Source organism: Malus domestica, chromosome 15 (assembly GCF_042453785.1).
Source record: "Malus domestica chromosome 15, GDT2T_hap1".
NCBI classification, from domain to species: domain Eukaryota; kingdom Viridiplantae; phylum Streptophyta; class Magnoliopsida; order Rosales; family Rosaceae; genus Malus; species Malus domestica.
In genome coordinates this window covers 8357935-8381900 of record NC_091675.1, presented here as the reverse complement: position 1 = coordinate 8381900, position 23966 = coordinate 8357935, and the positions used below count along the sequence as shown (strand labels likewise).

The 23966-nt window shown below is 37.5% G+C and overlaps 1 protein-coding gene across 5 annotated transcripts; it reads left to right on the top strand.

The window, feature by feature from the left end:
- Positions 1 to 15588: 15588 nt before the first annotated feature.
- Positions 15589 to 23866, top strand: LOC103456152 (transcriptional corepressor LEUNIG). Of its 5 annotated transcripts, none has more exons than XM_008395800.4 (19): positions 15589 to 15796; positions 16030 to 16140; positions 16603 to 16700; positions 16843 to 16952; positions 18294 to 18704; positions 18784 to 18869; positions 19226 to 19304; positions 19382 to 19457; positions 19684 to 19733; positions 20057 to 20359; positions 20491 to 20691; positions 20869 to 21114; positions 21224 to 21341; positions 21918 to 22027; positions 22227 to 22376; positions 22639 to 22794; positions 22899 to 23015; positions 23135 to 23341; positions 23493 to 23866. In XM_008395800.4, the coding sequence occupies exons 2-19, from the start codon at positions 16109 to 16111 to the stop codon at positions 23634 to 23636; spliced, it is 2694 nt and encodes an 897-aa protein (XP_008394022.3). In that variant the 5' UTR covers positions 15589 to 15796; positions 16030 to 16108; the 3' UTR covers positions 23637 to 23866. The 5 variants fall into 5 exon arrangements, with proteins under 5 accessions (XP_008394022.3, XP_070669272.1, XP_028949135.2 ...); XM_070813171.1 differs by having other exon boundaries at positions 21197 to 21341; XM_029093302.2 differs by having other exon boundaries at positions 18781 to 18869.
- The last annotated feature ends 100 nt before the right edge of the window (positions 23867 to 23966 follow it).

Genomic DNA, 23966 nt, shown 5'->3' with positions numbered 1-23966 from the left:
AGCACGTTGTCTCCACATGCTTCGAGGTATCATCTTCACTTCCCTTATAAGTGAGAGACGAAGCGAAAGCATAAGATGATGAGTACTCGAGAGCAAGAGCTGGCTGGAGAAAGGACAGGGAGAAAGCATGATATGAGATACTCTTGCTCTCAACCCTTATGATATGAAATACTTGTGCTCTGGATGGGTTGTTTGCAGGGGTATCCCAGGGGATGAAAAATACAGAGTGACTCGAGAGTGTTTGTTGGAAAGCCATTTCAGAGAGGATGAAGGGTTAAGTGAGGCTGAAAGTTGGGTGAGACTGCTTCACTTTGAAGTTCAACATTTATAGAATTTTCTTAATGGCTGGGAAGGCATTGTTCCATTACTCATGTCGGCAAGCCTGGGATAATTTAACAGTAGTTTCCACGTGCATTCCACTTCTCCAAAAAATTTCGACAGATTGCGCGTGATTTACGCAACGCAGATATACAAATTGACAGATGCTGACACGTCTCAATAAAGCAGAGGCCTCTTTAATATCCGGAATTTACGCTTCGAGTTCTGAGCTTCGTTGAGGGCAGAGATTGCATGTGACAAGTGCTGACGAGGCTGAGAGAGACAGATGGTTGGAATCGGTGCTTCGACAGACTGCCCGTGATTTTCGTAAAGCTGAGTTGCGTGTGATGGGTGCTGACGAGGCTGAGACAGTTGACACTCTTTGGTATCTGGAATTGGTGGTTTGTGAGCAAGCCCAACTTTTGAGAAAGCTGGCGCCTCTTCGATCTCCGAATGGCTTCTTCGATTTCTGAGCTCACCTCTTCGATCTCTGAAATCCCATCGCGTGCTGATTTTTATAGAGGTATGCAGGACGTTCAAAGCACTCTTGAATTTCTGCCTGTAAAAACTCCCGTTTTGCACTTCTACGATCTTGACTTGTCCGATCTCCTCTTTCTTTAACACCTCTGAAAAATGTCTGGCCATTCCGACCGTCGTTTTGACTTGAACCTTAGTGAAGGAGCAGCCCCTCCTTCTCCAGACAACATATGGCGCCCGTCCCTCATATCCCCTACTGGTCCTCTTACCGTTGGGGATTCGGTGATGAAAAATGACATGACCGCTGCGGTGGTGGCCCGGAACCTTGTCACCCCCAAAGATAACAGACTGCTCGCTAGACGGTCTGATGAATTGGCGGTTAAGGAGTCTCTGGCTCTTAGCGTACAATGTGCGGGTTCTGTGTCCAACATGGCCCAACGCCTATTTGCTCGAACCCGTCACGTTGAATCGTTGGCGGCTGAAATACAGAGTCTCAAAGAGGAGATTAGAGGACTCAAGCATGAAAATAAACAATTGCACAAGCTTGCACACAATTATGCCACAAACATGAAGAGGAAAATTGACCAGCTGCAGGAAACTGATGGTTAGATTTTACTTGATCACCGGAGGTTTGTGGGTTTGTTCCAACCGCATCTGCCTTCGTCTTCTGGGGCGGCACCGCGTATTGAAGCTCCAACTGATCAACCTCCGATACCTCATCCTTCCGTGGCCCCACCGACTACTGAGACTCCGCCGACTACTGCAACTCCGCCGACTACTGCGACCTCTCCCAAGCAGCCTTTGTGAAGGCTTTCTCTTGTATTATGCTATGTTTCTTTACTTCCCAGTTTGCTGTTCATTTCCACGAAGTTTAATGTTAAAATCCTTTGCATATTTGTTAATGTTTCAAAATAGAAAATCACAACCAAAAATAATTAAACAAGTAATAAAATTGACAATCAAGCAGAATAAATGGGTTGCCTCCCTTAAAGCGCTTGCTTTAACGTCTTCCAGCCGGACGATGAACACAATTACTCCCTACTGGAGCCCACGGCATGCAAGGGAATGTCATCCACCACATGCTCAACAAAGTTCTCATAGATTACATCCTTGAACGGAAATGGATAGTAATGTTCGTTGATGGGTGCGTTGTGTTGCCTAAGGTTCATGTTCATACGCCCACCATCGAGGATTTGCTTGGGTACCTGCACCAAAGAAGGGAACCACCTATCAACTTTAATGGAAATTGGATTTGGATTAGGTGGCTTACCTATGTGTTGTGATGAAGTGGCAGCAATGTGAACATTCTTCCCCATGGTGCGTTCGGCCAATTTGAGCATTTTGAGAGCAGTGGCCGTATGGTCCTTGTGCGCCACTCCAATTCCCTCGTCTTGCATGGTTCTTGATGCATCCTTTGTGCCTAGTGCTGAATGGTCTGGTACTATATTTTCTATTTTATCAATGGCACAACAAGAATGAACAACATTAGGAGTCTCAATGGATTCAGAAATTTTAAAACTAATCATGTCACCACTAAATGCCATAGTTACTAATCCTTTGGCCACATCAATCTTCGTTTGAGCCGTTTTCATGAATGGCCTTCCAAGGAGGATGGGCAATGAAGGGGCATGGTCTGATTCATCCATTTCGAGAACATAGAAATCCGCTGGGAAGATTAAATGATCAACCTGCACTAAAACGTCTTCCAAAACTCCATTTGGATAAGCGTTAGATCTATCGGCCAATTGTATGATTACACCATCATTTTTCAATGCTCCTAAGTTCATAGATGCATAAATGGAATATGGCATAACATTTATAGAAGCACCTAAATCAAGCATGGCAGATTTGAAACGGGTATTACCAATGACACACGGAATTGTAAAACTTCCCGGATCTTTACATTTGGGGGGTAGTTTATGTTGCAAGATGGCAGAGACATTCTCACTTACATGTACCACCTCTTTCTCCCGGACACGTTTCTTTGTTGTACAAAGCTTCTTTAAACACTTGGCATACTTCGGGATTTGCTTTATGGCATCAAGGAGGGGAATGTTGACTTGCACCTTTCTAAACGTCTCTAGAACATCTTTTTCCTCATCTTCGTTCTTTGATTGCAAAAATCTGCTAGGAAAGGGGACATTCAAAGGAAAAACATTAGTAGGAATTGAATTTAACACATTCTTACCCTTATTGGACAGATTTGAAGGTTTAGGGGCCATGGACACTTGCGGCATAGGCGTGTCCACCTTTGCCGTGGGTGGGCATGCTTCCTCCTCCTCAAATTGAAGTTTTTCATCCTCTTTGTGACCTGTTTTTGATGAAGAACCTGCCCCAATCTCTTTTCCACTTCTCAAGGGTATGGCCTTTGCACTTTCAAAGCCTCCATTCGGGTTTGGAATGGTAGAACTAGGAAGCCTTCCTTGGTCTCTAATCTGCCCAACAACGTCGGCAATCTGCCCCATTTGTTTCTCTAGTTGGTCCACTCTTTTGTTTTGATTTTCCTGCCCATTAGTCAAAGTGGTTAGTAACTTAACAAGTGTATCATTATCCAAAGCATTACCTGAATTATTTGGGGCCGATTGTGGTTGGACTTGAGGGGGTGCGTATGGGTTGTTGTAGAAACCCGGGGGTTGTTGCCTAAAGCCTCCTTGTGGTTGGGCTTGTTGTGGCTCTCTCCATTTGAAGTTTGGATGGTCCCTCCACCCCGGATTATACGTGTTGGAGTATGGATCATGTCTTGGCTGATTTTGGCTTTGAAACCCAATGGCATTAGCACTCTCCCATCCACCCTTCTCGATGAGTTGAGGACACTTTTCGGAAGCATGTCCTTGGATAGAACATACGCCACACACCATGGGTCCTTGAATCTTCATTCCCTCGGCCATCTGTGAAATAATAGAAGTAAGATTAGCTAACTGAGATTGAATATTGGATGCGGAACTTACCTCATACACTTGTTGCCGTGGGGGTCCACTTTGGCCTACACCTTCGTATTGTTGAGCGTTCAATGCTCTATTAGCAATCAAGATTTTTGCAGCCATGGGCGTTTTGTCTACCAATGCTCCACCCGCCGAGGCATCGAGCATTTGACGTTCTAGTGGTAGGAGCCCTTCGTAGAAGTATTGCAAAAGCAATTCCTCATTCATATGATGTTGTGGACAAGAAGCAACAAGTGATTTAAATCGTTCATAATATGTAGGAAAAGACTCACCTTCATCTTGTTGAATTCCACTTATTTTTTTACGAAGAAGAATGATGCGAGAAGTTGGGAAAAACTTCTCCAGAAACGCCATCTTCATACTCTCCCAAGATGTAACTGTACCGGGAGCCAACTCGTATAACCAATCCTTGGCTTTGTCCATTAAAGAGAATGGAAAAGCCTTCATCTTCAAAATACTTTCGTCGACGTTAACCGGAGTCATGCTTGAACACACCACTTCAAATTCTTTTAAATGCTTGTTCGGATCCTCCATAGACAGACCATGATATTTTGGAATGTGGTGGAGCAAACTTGACTTCAACTCGAATTCCTCGGTCTTTCCTTGGGTAGCCGCCGGATATTGGATACACAAAGGTGCGGCATTATCTAATCCCGAAGCGGCGAGCTCCTTGAGCGTACGGTTGTCCATGGCTATACCTTGCTCTTCTCCACCCACTTGTGCCGTGGGCTTCTCTTCAACCTCAACTTCTTGCTCTTCTAATTCAGGCTCGGGACTAGGAGGATTAGACTCTTGCAATTTCTTTTTCCTTCTCAAAGTCCTCTCAAAATCACCGTTAAAGTCGGAGATATGCTCACGAACAGGTTGTGAGCTACGGGTCATAAAGTAGTACCTAAAAACAAAGAAAACAAAACAAATCAGCAACTTAAACAGAAACTTAAAAAAAATACAATAATTCGAAAGAAAACAATCCAAGAGATTAGCAAAGTTGCTAATCCCCGGCAACGGCGCCAAAATTTGATGTGAAAAATAAGTTAACACACAAAATTAAACCCTCTTTTTATCAATTGTAGTAAAGTATGTAAGTAGGGATCGTTCTAGGCCGGGGATTAGGAGGGATTGCTAAATCACTTGGAAACAGACTTGAAAACGTAAAAACAAAGTTTAAAACACTAACTAGACTTAAAGAATGCAAAACTATACTTTAAAACACTAAAACAAACCAAAAGACTCAAAACAGCCCCTAAACACTTAAAACTACCTTAAACACACAATCTGGGCAGTTTTGGGACTCTAACACAAACTTGGACGAATTTTGGTTTTCTAATGAACTAAAACACTTAAAAACATAATCTAAGACAAGTTCTAATTAATATGACTCAAAGAAATAAGATGGGGTTGATTTTGGACGAAAATAATTAAATTAAGATAAGAACAAAGTAAACAAATTCTTAGACAAATTTAAGTGAATCAAAACAGATTGTAAAATGAATTTGAATGAAACTTATGGATGGAAGGCTAGCTAGGAGGTTTTTCTCCACACATGTCACACTTGCATACAAAACGATTTCCAGTTGCTTTTCGATAAGCTATGAATACTCAACGCCCCAAATTAACCGTGAATTGCACTAATTAACCCTCAGTTTTTCCACAAGTTATTGGATTGGATGATTGCATACGACAACCCAAAACATTCCCTACAAGTTCCCTACATGAATTGCATAATAGAGATACAAGCAAGAATCATTAAGTTCTATGAAAAACATAAGCATTGACGAGGCACTCGTTACTATGATTTGCATGAAACTTATGCCAAGAATTTACTTAACGTGATTGTGACTAGCAACCTTCACTACTTGTGAATATAAGTTCATAACGATTAGGTGAAACTCCCTTATATTCTAGCGTTAAATTCATGCATGAAAATTAAGCGTGCACTCTCAACCAACATACACAAATCATTTTTTATACGATCGGATAAGTAAATTGAATTCACAACTTATGAATCACAACTGGATGTAATCAAATCATATTGCAAGTATGAACATGGTTTCGAATCACCCCCTAACTAAGAGGGGTTTAGTTCCTCATACTCACTAAGCAAAGATACATAAAATTAGACATTAAAATTAAAGGAAAGAAAACACCTAAAATGCTCCAACTTGGGTAGCAAGTGCATCCAAGAATTCTCCTTTGCTTGCTTGCGACAGATTGCTTTGTGGACGGATTTTTGGGTAGTTTTATGATGTAGAATGGATGGGGAATGGTATGGAAAGGTTTAGGGTAAGTGTGGAGGAGTGTTTGAGGGTTGGAGGGTGGTGGAGAGCTAGGCAAAGAGGGTGGAAGAAGGTGGAGTGGCTGTTATGTTTTCTAGGCACTAGAATGGTGTTTTTGGGGTGTTTTGCTACCTAGAGGTTGTATGGACGAATTTTCTGTGATGAATGATGAATATGAGAGTGTGAACCCTTTGCCAAGGGGTGTAAATATGTATTTATAGGCCCCAAAAACCTTAGAAAATCAGGTTAGGTTAAGGATGAAATGCATGGCAATTTGTGTGTGTGGTGTGCAATGGTCCAAGGGTGAAAATGAAGTAATGATGCAAAGTGTGAAGGGTAAAATGTAGTGGTGTTGTAGCTAGGGAGCATGAATGATTGTGTACATTGCATAGAGATGGAAAGGGAGGTGAAATGTGTCAACAAATGGGTCAAAGGTGCAACAACATGTGTTGCACATGGCATTGGATTCCAAATGTGAATGATGGAGCATCAATTGGTGCATGTAATGGATGTAAATGTTGTCTAAAATCTAATGAGTGAAGGGAACAAGAGGTATCAAGCAATTGAGTGTAATAATTAAATGAATTGAAGCATGAAATTAGAAATTATGTAGGGGACAAGAGTGATCAAGCATGGCATGGAATCCAAAGGGAATTCTATGTGGTTTGCATGGCAAGGAATGCAAGTTGGGGTGACAGATTTTTGGGCTGTTTTCTTCATCTTTTGGACCATAATTCTTCATATTCTTGGCCTCTTTAGTTCTCAAATTCGTCCATCCACTTGGCCCATGCATTTGCTATCCATTCCAAGCCCGAAACATGCTCCAAAGGCCTCCAAAATGCATCTTCTTGCCTACTTTGTCCATAAAATCTGAAAACACACGAAAATGACTTTAAACATTAAAATAACTAAGGAAACACGACATAAATGCACTAGAACAAGCCAACTAAGTCGCATAAATATGCTCCTATCAGACCTGCCCTTCCGCTGTCTATGGTTGTAATTGTGAGGTCAAGACCTATTTTTCCGGTGTCCTTCGCTGTTTACCTGCTCTTCTTTCTTTTCCTCCGACATCTTGCCTTCTTTACAAACCCAAATTTCAATTATTCAGTTGTTTTCCCTCACATCTATTTCTCAGATTTCCCCTTCCTTCCCCTGGCACCTCCACCTTCAACCTCTTCATCACTTCCCCTTTATTCCTACCAAAAATCAAATCTTCAAGTTTTGGAGTCAATTTGGGATGTAAATCTCTACGCCACTGCCCCTTGTTTTACCGGCATGCAGAAAAATTTGGGCGAAGTGTTCTGCGGCCTCCGTCATAGTAAGGGTGATTTACACATCCCTTTGGCCCTCCTCCCCCCTCGTATTGTGTCTACTTGGTTCTCTTCCTGCAGGTGTGGTGGTTGGTGGTACGGATCTACATGGCTCGGTTGGTTGCGGTACTCTGAGATTTGATTTTTGTTATGGAATTTCTTTTTCTTTATGGGTTACTTTGGCTGTGCTGGACTCTTTGCGGATCCACCTTCTGTTTGGTTCCTACATGGCGGTCACTCTGGTGGTTGCTAGCGAGAGTTTGGCGGCGGTGGACTACTCATCCTTGATGAAGATTAGGTTTTCTTTTTGTCGTTTGTATTCTGTTCTAGGCTTTTGTCGGTGTGGGTTGGGCCTCCCACTGTTTTTATCTTGAGCTGTTGGTTGGCTTTGTAATATGTTTTATCTTTAATGAATTCTGAGTCTCCGACTCTTTTGACCAAAAAAAAAAAAAACCTAGTTTATCATGATCATTCTACTTATCTAATTCCTCTTCAAATTTCTTTAAATCATTAAAAAAATGAGTCTAACTATCAACCACCACATCATGTGGTTTATAACACATGGTCTGAAAAAGATGGTATTCCTAGCAATTTTCAAACTAAAATAACAATTTCTAATGAGTTTTTTTATTTTATTTTATTACAAACGATATTATACATTAATCTTTACTAAGAGGATATGCATAAAACATTCAAATTTGAATTTAAAATACATAAGGTGTTGGTATACTTGTAGTTAAGGATGGGCAAAATATCTATGGGTTTGGGTAACCGCGGTTACCCGTCCATTTAAAGTTCATGGTTACGGTTATGGGTAACCGTTAAATGGGCAGTTATGGCTATTATCCGCGGTTATAACGGGTATCCATTTACCCATTTAATTTATTTGTGCATCAGCAATACTAATTCAATTTATGCATATGGGTGTGTGAAAAATCATGGAATGTAAACCTTCTGTTTATGCATATTGATGAATGGTGATACTAAATTGATTTGGTACTCTGCTTTTTTTTTTTTGGATAACTGAGTGTACAATATAAGCCTTTTGTGATCACTTACCTCTGTTGGATTCATGCTAATTGGTGTCAGTGTTCCTAAATGGGATACTGATTCAATTTATACATTTTTTTGTAGGCCTCTTTTGGTGACAACGAGTTGATGAGACTTTGGGATTGAACGTGCTAAAGCATCAGTGTTCGAAAGTGTTTAGTTTCAGAATATTTTGGAGCTTTGAATCATCTAGTATTCAAGATAATAACTACAATTTGTTTTTAGAAGCTTTACTTTGTAATCATATGGATTATAATTAAAGACTTGCTCGGGTGTAGTAGAAAAATATCATTTGTAAACTATTATTTCAATTATTGGAATTGTATGAGGACTTAAATGATTAAAATAGGAAAATGCATGCTAAAATGTACCTATAATGGTGTTTAATTGTCAGGAAACGAAAATTATGATAAATTTTTCATTTGTAATTTTCAAGTTGTAAAAAAAAAAAACAAAACATATAGACGGGTGAAAAAATGGTAAATGGGTAAAAAAAAGGATAAATGGGTTCAAAAACGGGTAAATGGTTATGGTTAAATGGGTAAACGATTATGGTTAAATGGGTACACGGTTATGGGTATGGTTAACTATTTATAAACTGTTATGGGTATGAGTATAACCTTTTATGCAATTACTCAACGGGTAAACGGTTATGCGGGTATGAACATACATGGTTATAGGTAAATAACCGCGATTACCTGCCCATCATAACCGTTGTCCATCCCTACTTGTAGTTGATTGTACTTGTTCTATTTGTATTTGGGTTTTTTGTGATTAGGGTTGTTTGATACGTCATTTGTAAACGACTGGTTCTGGTCGTCTCTAAAACCTATGCAAAGGACAAAAATTGGCCAAATTTCAAAAGGAAATTGCTCAATTGTTAGGGCCCGCCAACAAGCTTAGTTGAAAGCCCAGCTATCCCAAAACCCAATGATGACCCAACCAGCCATTTTATTTTCTTCAGCAATGACCCAAACTTGTTTTCACTTTGTAGCACCCTTGTGGCCCTTTTAGTTTTTTTTTTTTTTGGGTCATGCCCTTGATCTCCACAAATGAAAAACTCTAAAAAAAATAAAATAAAAATAAAAAAAATAGAAAAACCATCTTTACAATCATAAATTTTACACAAAAATATTTCAATAAGAATTGGAGAAAGAAACTCTTTCTCTGACTTGATGCACTTGTCATGTTTTAATTGATTTTTTATTGTAAAATTCTTTGGTTTCTATTGATAAGTTTTAGTTATATTTTCAGAGTGCAATGTTATTAGAAGATTCATGTGTAAAAACCATTCATTTCTTTAAAAAAAAACCAGTGAAATTTCTTATTGAATTGGGGCGGTTTTGTCATAATATAAGATTATAGGAGGTTGTTTTCTCGTTATTTAGGTCTAGTCATGGTTATTTTAACTTGTGAGTAAGAGATTTTATGTTCGATACTCTTAAAAGACGAGTTTGTGACTAATTTATTCTTCGTCTCTGTAGTGTAAATGTATCGATCATTGTAACAAAATTGGTAGTTTCTTCATAGGTCTTTTTTTCGAGTCTATAATTGAAGTCTTTTCTCTTTGGCAGTCTAAGTTTGAATTATTTTGACGAGGAGAATAAATTGAAGCAGTTTGCTTTGGTGTGTTTTTCTTGGCTGAGTTACATGTTTTCTTTTGTCAAAGTATCAAAAAACATAGCTAACATTACTAAAGGTAATATCTTAGGAAAACTAACGAAAGGTCCCTATTTTAGGAGTATTTCATTAAAACTTCCTAATATATTTGCTTGGGCCTTTTCTTCTCCGTACATTAATAAATAATTTAGAAAAACACTTTGATAAACAATGTTTTATAGAAAAACACTTCAAGTGACAAATTAGAAGAAAAAAACTCTCCTGTATCCACTTGTATTCGTAGCTACAAAATTAGTTTGGTGTTGCAAAGTAATTGGATTTTCCTTTAGTGACACACCCCGACCTAGATCGAGGCATGTTGGCCATCACGTGAGAGTGACGTAACCATGTGCGCAGCGCGGAAATGAAATTGACATAGAGAAATACGAATAGATAAAAACCAAACTAACTAAGAGTACTAGATAAGATAAAATGCAAGTGACGAGATTATGTGTGATTACACATAACCAGAGCATAAGTAGCCTAAGTGCAGTCCGGCAGGACCAATACTAATTATACAATACCCAAAGGAGATCCTACATTGGTGATAATCTGTCAGAACCTCTGTCAAATCCTCGTAAGCCACCAACACGCACTCCTACCTAAAACCTGGAAGGGTACAAAACAGAAAGTGTGAGTGGGCAAAAACAAAGGTTTTGAAAACACATTTCTTTTTATCAAAGGTAGTAACCCCTCACTGTAAAACTTGTATAATTTCCCAGAAAATAGAATATATCATAACTCAAAACCATGCTCAGAAAAGCGATATTCATAAGTATGTCATGCCAAATATCTCAAAATAACAGAATAAGTAACTCAGGTGAAATAAACTCATGAGAAATAACATATCAGCCGGATCCACCTAAAGTGGCCTGTATGGCTAAACCTATAGCTCAACAAGTATGCTTGCACATGAGTTGGAACCATCTATAGTGGTTTGTACGACAGGACTGAGTGTAAATAAATACGCTCAAGTATTACGATCACGTGAAAACTGTGTGAATAATCGCGAGTCACCTACGAGTCGGAACCACCTATAGTGGTCTGTACGACAAGACTGTGCACCTAACTTAGATCCAAGGTGAGCGTATGGTGCGGGAGGTGAACATCACGTGAAGGACTGTGCCCTAACCACGGGCGGGAGCACTAACACTGGGATGCAGGTTTATGAGCTCTCAATGCATCTCAAAATAATCATCAACACACATTAACAATCTACAACTCACCTGGCACTTACCTGAGCATCCATAACGTCGAACATAAATATATGCAATTACTATACTAAATCATAATTTAAGTATAAATCAATAGGCATGACATTTCAAAACATAATTTCATTTAAACACATTTTCTGGGAAAAATACCAAGCATATAAGTATATACTGAAAACCAAAAGGTCACTTACTGATATGTGGAAGGGTCGTAGCCCCCGAGTCTCGCTTGATTACGCTCATCCTTTGGATAGGTCTCACCTATATGCTAAACAACTATTTAAACGTTATTTTAAAGCACATAAACAAAATTAGGTAATAACTTCTCATACGTTACTCAATTGGGGTGCATGAATATACCAACATGATCTACTCAACCCCACGAACGACCCCATATTTTAAGAAAAAATTTCCAATGTCCCACGCGTCAGCTAAGGCACGGCCATACACGTTGCCACATGCCTGGCACACTAAACGGAATCCTTAATAGCTTTAAGGAATATTCCGTTAAAAATCAGCATATACCGTTAAAGATACCTGACGCCGTTAGAATATTTCGTCAACTTTGACGGAATATTCGCCTCATTCTTCCTTGGTTAGCCGGAGTCCGGCGCCGGCACCGCTGCGATTACCAAATTATGGAAAATTTTCTAAGCTTAATTCTCACTCATTTCTCAACCAAAATCCATAAAATTTGAACCAAAATGAAGCTTAGGACAAAAGGAACAAATCCTTACCACTTTTAGGTCCTAAATCCATTGGAAAATCGCCGGAAAAAGTCACGATAATCCGGCCACCCTGCAACTCACTAAACCCGAATGTTCTTACGTCAAAACCACTCCAAAATTGATCCAACGTGCTAGAAAAGCAAGAATAATACCTTCTTAGGTCTCAAAACAACCTAAACCCTTCGCGATCACGTTGGAGAAAATTCACCCCTCACCGGAGCTCGGGTAACTTGAGTTCTACGAGTCCTCATGCCCAACCAAGGGTATAAATCAACTCTTGAGCTTGTAAGGAACACGAAAACCACCTTCATAGTCTCGATCCGTGCATGAAAAGGTAGATTTGAGAAGATGACAGTACAACTGTACGGAAAATGGAAGAAATCCGAGAGGGAGAGAAAGAGAGAGTCAACGGGTTGATGTGTGTGTGTGAGTGTGTGGTCCAGGTTGCAGCCAACCAAAAACAAGGAAAAAAAAACTTAGTTCCAATTGGGTCAAAACAATTAGGACTTAACATATTTGGTCCACATCCAAAACTTAAACCACACAACACCGCACAATGCTCAAGGGTAAAATAGACATTTCACGTCATCGCAAATACAATATTCTTACTTCGGGATGGCTATCACATTTAGTATTGAGTTTGAAGTACATTTTATAAAATGTGATGTTGTTGGGAGTTTATATGTGAATATCCCAATAAATTATATCAAAAGAGCAGTAGGTTTTGTTCACTGAATTATGTTTTTGAGAATACAACTAGATGGTTGGAGATTTCAGAAATGAATGTTAGAATTATTTCAATTCATCAGAACATTATGATTGTTTATTTTTTTGTGCTCACTGTAATCCAATACTTGAAAAATTAAAAATGAGAGTATCGATCCCCTTCTCATTCCTTTTCTTTTCTATTTTTGACTCCCTTGAATCACGAATTCCCTTATATTGATTTTTTTTTACTTAAAAAGTGTATTTTTTTCTTAAATTTTATTTTATAATGTGGGCAATCTTGTAATGAATGTTTTTCCAAGTGACGTGAAAAGCAATCTTGTAATTCCTCCCTTCTAGAGATTTCATATACATGCATGAGGATTAACTTTATCACTTTTAATTTTTTAAATAGTATTTTATCTTCAATGGCGGCTATTCCTACTTTGCTTCAGGAGTAAATTGTAGCAATGATCCATCAATTTTAGTCAAATTGAAACAATGGTCTCTCAACTTTAATCAAATTGAAACAATGGTCCATCAACTAAAAATTCATTACCATTGGTCCCTCAACTCATCAAACATGTATCTATTGTCCTTTTCGTCAACTCCGTCAAAATTCTATCAAAATGAGTTAAAGTTGAGGGACTATTGCTCTAATTGGGTTAAAGTTAAAGACCATTTCTTTAGTTGAATTAAAGTTAAAGGACCATTGACACAATTGTTTTGATTTGATTTTCCATATTTGCTCATTGATTTAGCCTCGCGTGCATGGCTCGTGACTCATTTTGATGGAAGTTTCTAACGGAGTTAACGAAAATGACCATAGTTGCACGTTTTAATGAGTTGAGGGACTAGTGGTAATAGTTTTTAGTTGATGGATTATTGCTCCAATTGAGTTAAAGTTGAGGAACCATTGCTATAATTTACTTTTGCTTAAGATGTCTTCATTCTTAATTTGATCTATTATTGTGTGTTCACACATCCAACAAAACATTATCAAGCCTCTAAAAATTTGCAAAAATTACTTTGTCCCATGAAAAAGGTAAAAATAAAACGGTACTAATGGAATGAGATAAGATGAGATGAGTTGGTCTTGCATGCTGTTCATGTACCAAAAGTTCATGTGCTTATCCTTTTCTTTCTGTCTTACATTGATTCTGAAACGTCAAATTTTAAATTTATTAGTTTTCAGTTAAAGTTCATATGAACTAAATCTAATGCGCGAAGCCTTTAAAAAGTAATTGGCTTATATCATATTATCAAACAATTGAATGTCTTGATTCAAAAGCCACCTTGCAATCTCATCCAAAGCCCTTCTCATTTTGTTTCTCCTACTTTTTATATATTTTACAAGTAGATTGAAACTGAAGTTTGAGTAGTGCATGCCGACTTTTTAGAGTGTCAATATATATATATATATCTTTACTACAAGACCTGTTTTAGACTGTTTTTGAAACAGTTAAAAGTGTTATTATATGACTATAAAAACGTTTTTAGATATGCTTGACTGAAATACTTAAAAATGAATATGAAAACTTTTTTTTTAAAAGAACAATTAATACGTGCTTTTTCAAAAAGCACTTGATTTTTTATTAAGAAAATCTTATACACGTTTATACTTAAAAGATGTATGCTTTTGAAGATATCTCTTCAATCATGAGATTTGACACAAGATTGAAAATTATAGGGTTGTTTAGGAACTTGGAATCTAGGATTACCCATTTGGATGATCTCAAGCTACCATTATCTTCAATTATATGCAATATACTCTAACCCCAATGACCATCAATTTTTTGGGGTCAGCAATATTTTATAATTTAATATATAATCAAGTTAGAGTTAGGCAAGCCACCATACATGATGAGATCAGTTTACAGAAATCTATAAAGTTTGGAGGAAGAATCAAAATGATCAAAGCTCAAGAAAATCCATTTCTTGAAGGACTTATTAAGATTAACATGAATGCATTTTTTAATGGGAATTTTAACGAAAAGTTTTCAGTACTATTTATTTTAACGAAAAATTATATTTTTACACTAAAAAGTCAATCATGGTACTATTCACTTTACCCTTTATTTTGTTCTTCTTAGTAAAACTCAAAGTTTTCAAACAATTTTCATTAGTTTTTTTTTAATATCATAACATAATACATAATACATAATTTATATTTGTTTATATTTTTGTTCAAACGATATTATCTACCCTAAGAGGGAGTTAGTTAAACCTTACAATGAGTTAGCAATAATATGATTCAAATTTGCCTTTGGTAAAAATCAAAATTAAAACCTCTCACTTACAAGTGAAGAGAAACCACGCAATTTAAGTAGTAGTATCATAATATAATATATTAATCATGTAAGATATAACTAGACTAATAAAATTACTTCTTGGTGTAATGGAAAAAATTAAGGGCGTACTTTTAATATAGCTGAAAACGTTTTTGATGACAATGTTTATATAATCAGATTCTTAGTAAATATGCAAGTGAATTTTGGAAAACATTTGAATTGATTTATGCAAAAAACACTTCAAGTGCTCTTGAAACTTAAAATATTTTTTTAAAAACAATTTCAATCTATTCAAAAATCACTTCTAAATGATTCTTATATTTTCTTCATAAAGTTTTTTACCTTATTGTCACTTCCAATAATAACCGAAAAAACAATCAGATTGACTTTTGGGTTTTACCCAGAAGATAACAACCTTATCCCTTTTGTTAAATAAGCAATCGGTACATGTGAAAATTGCAAATTACTCCTGGTGACCTATACAAAATTACAATTTGACCACAGAACCTTTTTTGTTATTTATTTATTTATTTGATAAACACATTACTTTCAGACAATATGAAAGGGCAATTCAGTCATTCCAATAAAAAGCTTTGCACAAACTCAGTGGTATTAGGTTGAAAATTTGATAGGGTTTGAGGGCTGATTAAGTAAATTCAATGAGGAAAACCATTATGATATCTGCAACAGCAGCTCAAAATCCACCAACAGTTCAACTTCAACTCTTTCAGAAAAATTCCTAGTTCCCTGAGAAGAAAAGAAAAAATAAAAACAAAAGAAAAGATTTAAACCACCGTATTAAACCTCACAAAAAAGGGGTTTGAAGGTATCCCTATCATCTTTCCCTTTCTATATTAATTTATTAAATTTAACATCAGCTGAAAATTATAAATTTGCAATTTATTTATTTTAGTCTCTTTATATTTTGTTTGATAAAAATCAAAGGTTGTTCTGCTTCTATTCCCCCCTCTTTCTGCACATTCCTTTTTGTATTTATGAACTTCCATGTTTTGTACCAAAAATTTATTGCTTCTCTCTTGTGGGTTTGATTTACTTCAGAGCTGAAAAGCAGAAGAAGTTGCCATTGAGAATCTGACATTATTATCCAGTGTTGGGTGAGATTTTATCATTCAGCAGCATGTCTCATACCAACTGGGAAGCTGATAAAATGTAAGTTTTTGCTGTAAATTGTTTAGTTCTTCACTTTCAGCCTTAGTTTCCTATCTGGGTTTCTGTTTTTTTTTTCTTTCCAAGTTTAGTGACTCCTTGCTGTATTCTGGGTTTCTGGGATTCTCTGGGGTTTGTTAGTTTTTGCAGAGTTTGGATTAAAGTTTGGTTCTTTAACCTTTTTTTATTTTTTATTTTTGTATGTTGATTTCATTTGTGCGGATTTAGGGTTTGTTGTTATAATGGGTATGCTTTTGGCCAATTTTTTATTTTGATGAATCTTTTACTTCACTTTTTACAGTAGAAATTGGGTTTCTGGACTGAGCCTTGTTTATTACATCACTTATCTCTCTATAATTTCTGTTATTTTTAGTAATATTTGAGTTTTCGTTAACCAAAATATAGTCTTTCACTGTTTTTCTCCTTCTACTCGTGTGACTGATAATATCTGTTTGTCATTAACAGGCTGGATGTGTATATCCATGATTATCTAGTGAAGCGGGATTTAAAAGCCTCTGCACAAGCTTTCCAAGCAGAAGGAAAAGTATCCTCAGATCCCGTTGGTAAGCACAGAAATGTTGACCTAAGGGGTGCAAAAATCTTTTGAGTAATGGACATTATCTTTCTTATTACTTTTTAAATGAGTTTTTTTTTTACTTTGCTGAACTTGCATTTTGATTTTTCTTTTGGCTATGGGTTTTACAGCTATTGATGCGCCGGGAGGTTTCCTATTTGAATGGTGGTCGGTTTTCTGGGATATATTCATTGCTAGGACTAATGAGAAACATTCAGAGGTTGCGGCATCTTACATTGAGGTTAGTTTGAGAATGCTTTATCACGTACTAGCTTGGTATATACTGTAGGCCATATATCATTTGCAATGAGAGATTTTAAGAGTGGAGAAAAGGGTGTGTTTTGCGTCGTTGATATTCCCCAGCTTTAAATAGAAGGAATTTGCAGTTGGTTAATGTTGAGACTTGTTTCATGCTTTATGTTTTCTTCACAAGCCAATTCAAATGGAATGCACTTCTACTCTCATGCCAGGGGAGTTCATTTTGATTTTTTTTTTCACAGAACAAAATGGAGCTCCTATGTCAGGGTAGATTTTGAGATTTTTGTTCTTGCTTTTTCTTTCTCTAGTTTATATGTGATTTCTTATATGCTCAGTTACATCATTCTCTGGCTGTCTACTGCAGTTGATCCCTTTGTTATCTCATGTTTTACTCTGATTCTTCTTTTGATAAAGATTTACTCTAATTCTCGTACTACTGTTTATATAATAGAACATTCAGTTTTCACCCTGGATTTCTGATCTATGTCGTATCACTGAAAAAGTTGTTTTGACTTCTTTGCTTCTGATTTTCTATCTGCTTTTTGTTCTCTCTGAAGACATTTTATTCCTTTGTTGCAATTTTGGCAAACAATTATTAAAACTCAAAGGTTCTAGCTATGCTGCATTCTGCCCATCACCAAACTTTGTGTTCACAATTTGCTTGACGGTCATAAGGCTTAAACCCCTGATGGTTGTATGTGAACTGAAAATATGCTGACTGGTACAATTTCAGATGAGTATTAAACTTTTGATTGTTTTGCATTCTTGAGTAACAAGTACTTTGTATCTTTCAGCCATTTTTTCAAACTTCTAATTGCTTTATGGGTTGTTTTGTTGAGCTTATAATTAAAGTATTGGCCTGGTTAAGGGTGCTTTTTCTTTTTGTTTCAGTGCATGATGGTTGAATATGTGTAGGCCAATATCTGTTGGTCTTCCACACTAATGGCATAGGTATAGCCCTTAATTTGACTAAAATGCCTAAGTTGGATGAACACACTCAACCTCACGCTTGATACTAACTAATAAGCATGATCTTTTTCACTGGAGGCATCAAATAGTCGTGACAAACACTGTTTGTTTGTCTACTATAACTAAGTGTATATTTCTACAATCGTTACTTATAGTGAATTAGCCATATTAATTTTATGTCTTTGTTTGTAATGCGTGTCCCCACTTAGTGGGAAAAGGCTTTGTTGTTGTTGTTGTTGTTGTTTGTAATGCGTGTGATATGTACCGGTAATCACAAGCTTTCCAAGGGTATTTCTTATAGTTCTTATAAACAAGTGTAGTGCCTTTTGGAAGCTCATGAATATTCAAACTGCAGACTCAGTTGATTAAGGCAAGGGAGCAGCAACAGCAGCAGCAGCAACAACAACAGCAACAACATTCCCAGCAACCGCAAAACTCACAACAACAGCAGCAGCAAATGCAAATGCAGCAACTCATGATGCAAAGGCAACAACAGCAGCAGCAGCAGCAACAACAGCAGCAGCAGCAGCAGCAGCAACAACAACAGCAGCAACAGCAGCAACCACAGCAGCAACAGCAACCGCCACAGCCGCAGCAGAGAAGAGATGGGGCACATCTTCTCAATGGAACTACAAATGGGCTTGTTGGAAATGATCCTCTCATGCGACAAAATCCTGGAACAGCGAATGCCATGGCTACAAAGATGTATGAGGAAAGATTAAAACTTCCTCTTCAGAGAGATGCTATGGATGATGCATCTATGAAGGTACGTGAATTATCCTTATTTTTTTTAATAGAATGACTTTAACAGTTTTCTGACCCGTATTAGGAACAATCTGCAGCAGAGATTTGGTGAAAATGTGGGCCAGATTTTGGATCAAAATCATGCTTCAATATTGAAGTCAGCTGCAGCAACCGGCCAGCCTTCAGGGTGCATTTCTCTAGGACTTTGTATCTTCCACTATTCTTATTTGCTTGTTGAGCTTCTCGATACATTGAGAAATGATGTGGACTTGTTTATTTATGCTTAGGAATTTATCTTCAAATCAACTAAATGCACAGAAATTTATGGCTTGGAGAAAACGGTTTCATATTGATGGGATTGCTCTGCTATGTATTTTTAGGATTTAGAGTAAAGTGCGACCTGCATTTGTCTCAGAAAACTGTAAAATGTTAGTTCGTATGCTGTGCCCGCATAACTACTTACTGATAGGGTTTTAGATGTGGAAGCTGTTACTTAATCCTGTTATCAACATTAATTATAAAATAGTGAACGCTTTTTTGCAGGCAAGTTTTGCATGGTACAGCTGGTGGGATGACTCAACAAGTCCAAGCTCGAAATCAGCAATTGGCAGGGTCTACACCGGTATGATTAGTTTTATTTGGAATTCCATTATGTGTTTTGGATCATGTTTATCTGTTCTGACTTGTATATGGAATCAGGACATAAAGACTGAAATCAATCCAGTATTGAATCCCAGAGCTGCAGGTCCTGAGGGATCATTAATAGGAATTCCTGGTATTCTTGTATTGTCTTTCTCGACGTTTGATTGACCATGTCTCACTCTGAAATATTATGTGCACATATTGATCCTCTGTGCTGCTTAATGTATTCTATTTTTATATTGGAAGCCTGCTACACTAAAGTAATTTGTGAGTTAGTAATTATAGAGTTGAAAGATTTTGTAGGTTTTGACGATATTGTATAATGATGCTTGTACCTTACATGTAAGACTCTTTTTCAGGATCAAATCAGGGTGGAAACAATTTGACTTTAAAAGGATGGCCGCTCACAGTAAGTTTTTGATGGCTGGATAATTTTCTGTTTGTTTCTTAGCCTTTGTTAGAAAATTTCTTATGTCTATTTGGACCATTTCTTTTCTTGAGTTTCCGGTCCTGTATTAAAACAATGGTAATAGATGCGCTAAATGCATCAAAATTACATTGTTTCTGAATTTGGAAACTATATTAGTTCATTTGTTGTCCATCTCTGAAGTTTAGAATCTCGAAGCGACCAATGTTCGTTTAAATTTAAAATCTCTATCGTCTATTTGGTTGCATTTCTGAAGCTTGGAGTATCACCCATTAATACTCTACAACCGTTTTTCTCCACGTTAGGGTTTGGAGCAGCTTCGCTCTGGACTTCTTCAGCAACAGAAACCTTTCATACAAGCTCCCCAGCCCTTTCATCAGCTGCAGATGTTGACACCACAACACCAGCAACTTATGCTTGCTCAGCAAAATATGACATCACCGTCTGCTGCCAACGATGAGAGTAGAAGACTAAGAATGCTATTGAATCGCGGTCCTGGGAAGGATGGCCTTGCAAATTCTGTTGGTGACGTGGTACCAAATATAGGATCACCTCTTCAAGCTGGTGGCCCTATTTTGCCTCGTGGAGATACAGATATGCTGATTAAGGTGCTCCAATCTCCGTCTATTTCACTTGTAGTTGTAATTGTTATGGTGGTGGAGTTTACCCCCTCTGTACTTCGACATATTATCAAACAGTTCATTCTCTTTGGCTTCTGAGAGTGTTTGTTTGTTTGTAGTTAAAAATGGCTCAACTTCAGCAGCAACAAAACAGCAATCCTCAACAGCAACAGCAACAGCAACAGCTTCAACAGCACGCTCTTTCTAATCAGCAGTCACAAAATTCAAATCTCAATCCCCATCAGCAAGATAAAATGGGGGGTGCTGGCAGCATCACTATGGATGGTAGCATGTCGAACTCTTTTCGAGGAAATGATCAGGTCTGTCTGTCCCTTTATGGTTATTTATTATGAACTTTTTCTTGGTCAATTAACTCAGGCTCGTATTGCTTATCAAACTTACAACCTTGGAGAATAGTAATTGTTCAATTTTTTATTTACACATTGTCGAGAATTCTTGGGGAAGCTCCTTATACAGTTTTGCCTATGCAATTTAAGGTTTCAAAAAACCAGCCAGGGAGAAAGAGAAAGCAGCCAGTGTCATCTTCAGGGCCTGCCAATAGCACAGGAACAGCAAACACAGCTGGGCCTTCCCCGAGTTCAGCCCCCTCAACTCCCTCGACTCACACTCCTGGAGATGTAATCTCAATGCCTGCCTTGCCCCACAATGGTAGCTCCTCCAAGCCTCTGATGATGTTTGGTGCTGATGGTACTGGTACTCTTACATCACCATCACATCAGTTGGTGAGTGATTTCTTCATCTTCTTGTCTTAGAAGGAATTGGCAATTCCTTGCACGGATTCTCATTGGGATTCCATTTTGGCAGTGGGATGATAAAGATCTTGAATTGCAGGCTGATATGGATCGATTTGTAGAGGATGGGTCTCTTGATGATAATGTCGAGTCTTTTTTATCCCCTGATGATGTGGATCATAGAGATGCTGTTGGTCGATGTATGGATGTCAGCAAAGGTGCGGTGGGTGCCATGTTGTTGAATGAATTCTTTGTTTAACATCATCCTGAACGTAGTATCTGCCAGTATTTTCTCACCTACAATGCAATTCTTTCGTATTTTCTTGAATATTAGATATATACATTCATAAAAACCAGGACAGTGCAAGTCATCGGTATTGAATCACAAGTCTCAATTAATGATCTTTGTCTTTTTTCTTTTGTCAATTTTTATCTCACATATATAATTGTGTTGTCCACAAACACACAAACAATGTCAATACTCGTTCTTCTTATCTTCGTAAACATTCAAAAGAGAGAATGTAGATGTAGCTTATCATAGGAAGTAAATAGCAAACGGTCAACTAATAAAAAATCTGTCAACCAATTTTTCTGCAACCTTACTTTTCAACTACATCTTTTTGGTCATGTACTTGGTTTCAGGGAATTGCATTTGTAAGTGTTATTTTGTTCATCATAGTTATTTTTTTTTCTTTTTAAATAATTTCTTTTTTAAATAATTAAAATAAGTAAACCTGGTTGTTTGCAGCTACTATTGTTTACTTTGAGGGCTCAGAATTTGAATTTGACTGCAGGGTTCACATTTACGGAAGTAAACTGTACTAGAGCAAGCGTAAGCAAGGTTACAAGCTGTCACTTCTCATCAGATGGAAAGTTTCTTGCTAGTGGGGGCCATGATAAAAAGGTGAGTGAATGAATGTTGAAATTGCTAATAACTTCTGTGGGAGGATTAAGAACTGCTGCTACATATTGGCTAATTGATTCTTCCCGAACATTAACATGTGAAATTGTTTGTTTAGTTTACTTCTTAAAAGCTATAACGTTTACTTTGTTGGTTGATGCTTGTACTTATTTATAGTGTTCTTGACATGTGTATTATGCAGGCTGTATTGTGGTACACAGATACATTAAAGCTAAAAAGTACGCTAGAAGAACATTCAGCTTTGATAACTGATGTTCGTTTTAGTCCGAGCATGCCACGTGTTGCAACGTCTTCATTCGACAAGACTGTCAGGGTTTGGGATGCCGACAATGTTAGTGAAAAATTCTTCTGTCCTTGTCATCTACTTAGCTTATACTCTGATTTTAACCTATTGATTCGAGATTTGAAGACTTGTTTAAGTAATCAAACTAAGTATACCTACTTCTAGTTTGATTTCTATCATATCTTTGCCATTATGAGTTCATCTATATGCTTCATTGCTTGGGTGCTGAGTTCGTGCTTCTATTCGTAAAAAGATGATTTATCTTTTGTGACATGTTGTATCAAGCCTTCTTTATGTTTTTATTCTGCAGCCTGATTATTCTCTCCGTACCTTTATGGGACATTCGGCCTCTGTTATGTCATTAGATTTCCACCCAAATAAAGACGACCTCATCTGTTCTTGTGACGGGGATGGTCAGATACGCTACTGGAGTATTAACAAAGGCAGCTGCTCATGCGTGTCTAAGGTAGAATCTTGTCTTCTGGGATGTAGGAAGTTGATGGGGGTGGGGTAGTGGTGGTTTTCATATTATATACGTTTTGGTGATTCTGATATGCTTGAATGTATTAGGGTGGTACGGCACAAATGAGATTTCAACCCCGTCTTGGAAGATTTCTTGCTGCAGCCGCAGAGAATGTTGTATCTATACTGGATGTTGAGACTCAGACTTGTCGGCATTCTTTACAGGTCAGTCTAACATTATGTCTCACTATAATTTTTCTTTCATAGTTGTAATTTAAACGGATCATGTAATATTTTCATGTGAATTCTCAACTGCATTACTTGGAATTTGGATTTGAATGCAGGGGCATACTAAGCCTATCCATTCTGTGTGTTGGGATCCTTCTGGCGAATTCCTTGCATCTGTCAGCGAGGACTCTGTAAGAGTTTGGACATTTGGAGCGGGAGGCGAAGGGGAATGCGTTCATGAGTTAAGCTGCAACGGAAATAAATTTCATTCATGCGTTTTCCATCCTACGTATACTTCACTGCTGGTCATTGGCTGTTATCAGGCAAGTCAATTCTGCATTATTGTTCTTATATAATGTTCTTTACATTTTTGCTTGGAGGTCACTATTCACTTAAACTGTTGGGATGCGTGTTCCCATTTTACCACCTGGAAAAATGATCCTGTACTGATAGTTTTATCTGGGTAAAATGCAGTCACTGGAGTTATGGAACATGACAGAGAACAAGACAATGACTCTATCGGCACATGAAGGACTTATTGCTGCCTTGTCTGTGTCAACTGTTACGGGTTTGGTTGCTTCGGCTAGTCACGATAAGTTTGTCAAGCTCTGGAAGTGAAATGGTCACTGTGATTAACTGAACTTCACAGATTAGGAATAGGTTTCAGCCAGTCTTGGTCAACGCTTGTAGTTTATGTCTTTGGTTGCTCGATTGATCTTCAACTTTTGTTTTTTGGGATATCGAACTGTCTCCACAGGACCCCCGGAAACTGTCCTTGTAACATTATTGTTGTATTTGTATGCTTATTACTGTAACAGTAAAAACTGGGACATCTCTCAATTGCTTCATGCTGCTCTTGTAACGTTTTCGGACGGGAGGATAGAAATTTTATCATTCTCATCGTGTTTCATTCGGGAAAATGATAAATCACATATTTTTTTCCTCTTG

Coding starts and splice junctions, on each gene's coding strand:
- LOC103456152 (XM_029093301.2), top strand. CDS start 16,109: ATGTCTCATACCAACTGGGAAGCTGATAAAAT. Junction 20,692..20,868: donor CTTTTCGAGGAAATGATCAG/GTCTGTCTGTCC, acceptor ATGCAATTTAAG/GTTTCAAAAAACCAGCCAGG. Junction 23,016..23,134: donor CTTGTCGGCATTCTTTACAG/GTCAGTCTAACA, acceptor ATTTGAATGCAG/GGGCATACTAAGCCTATCCA.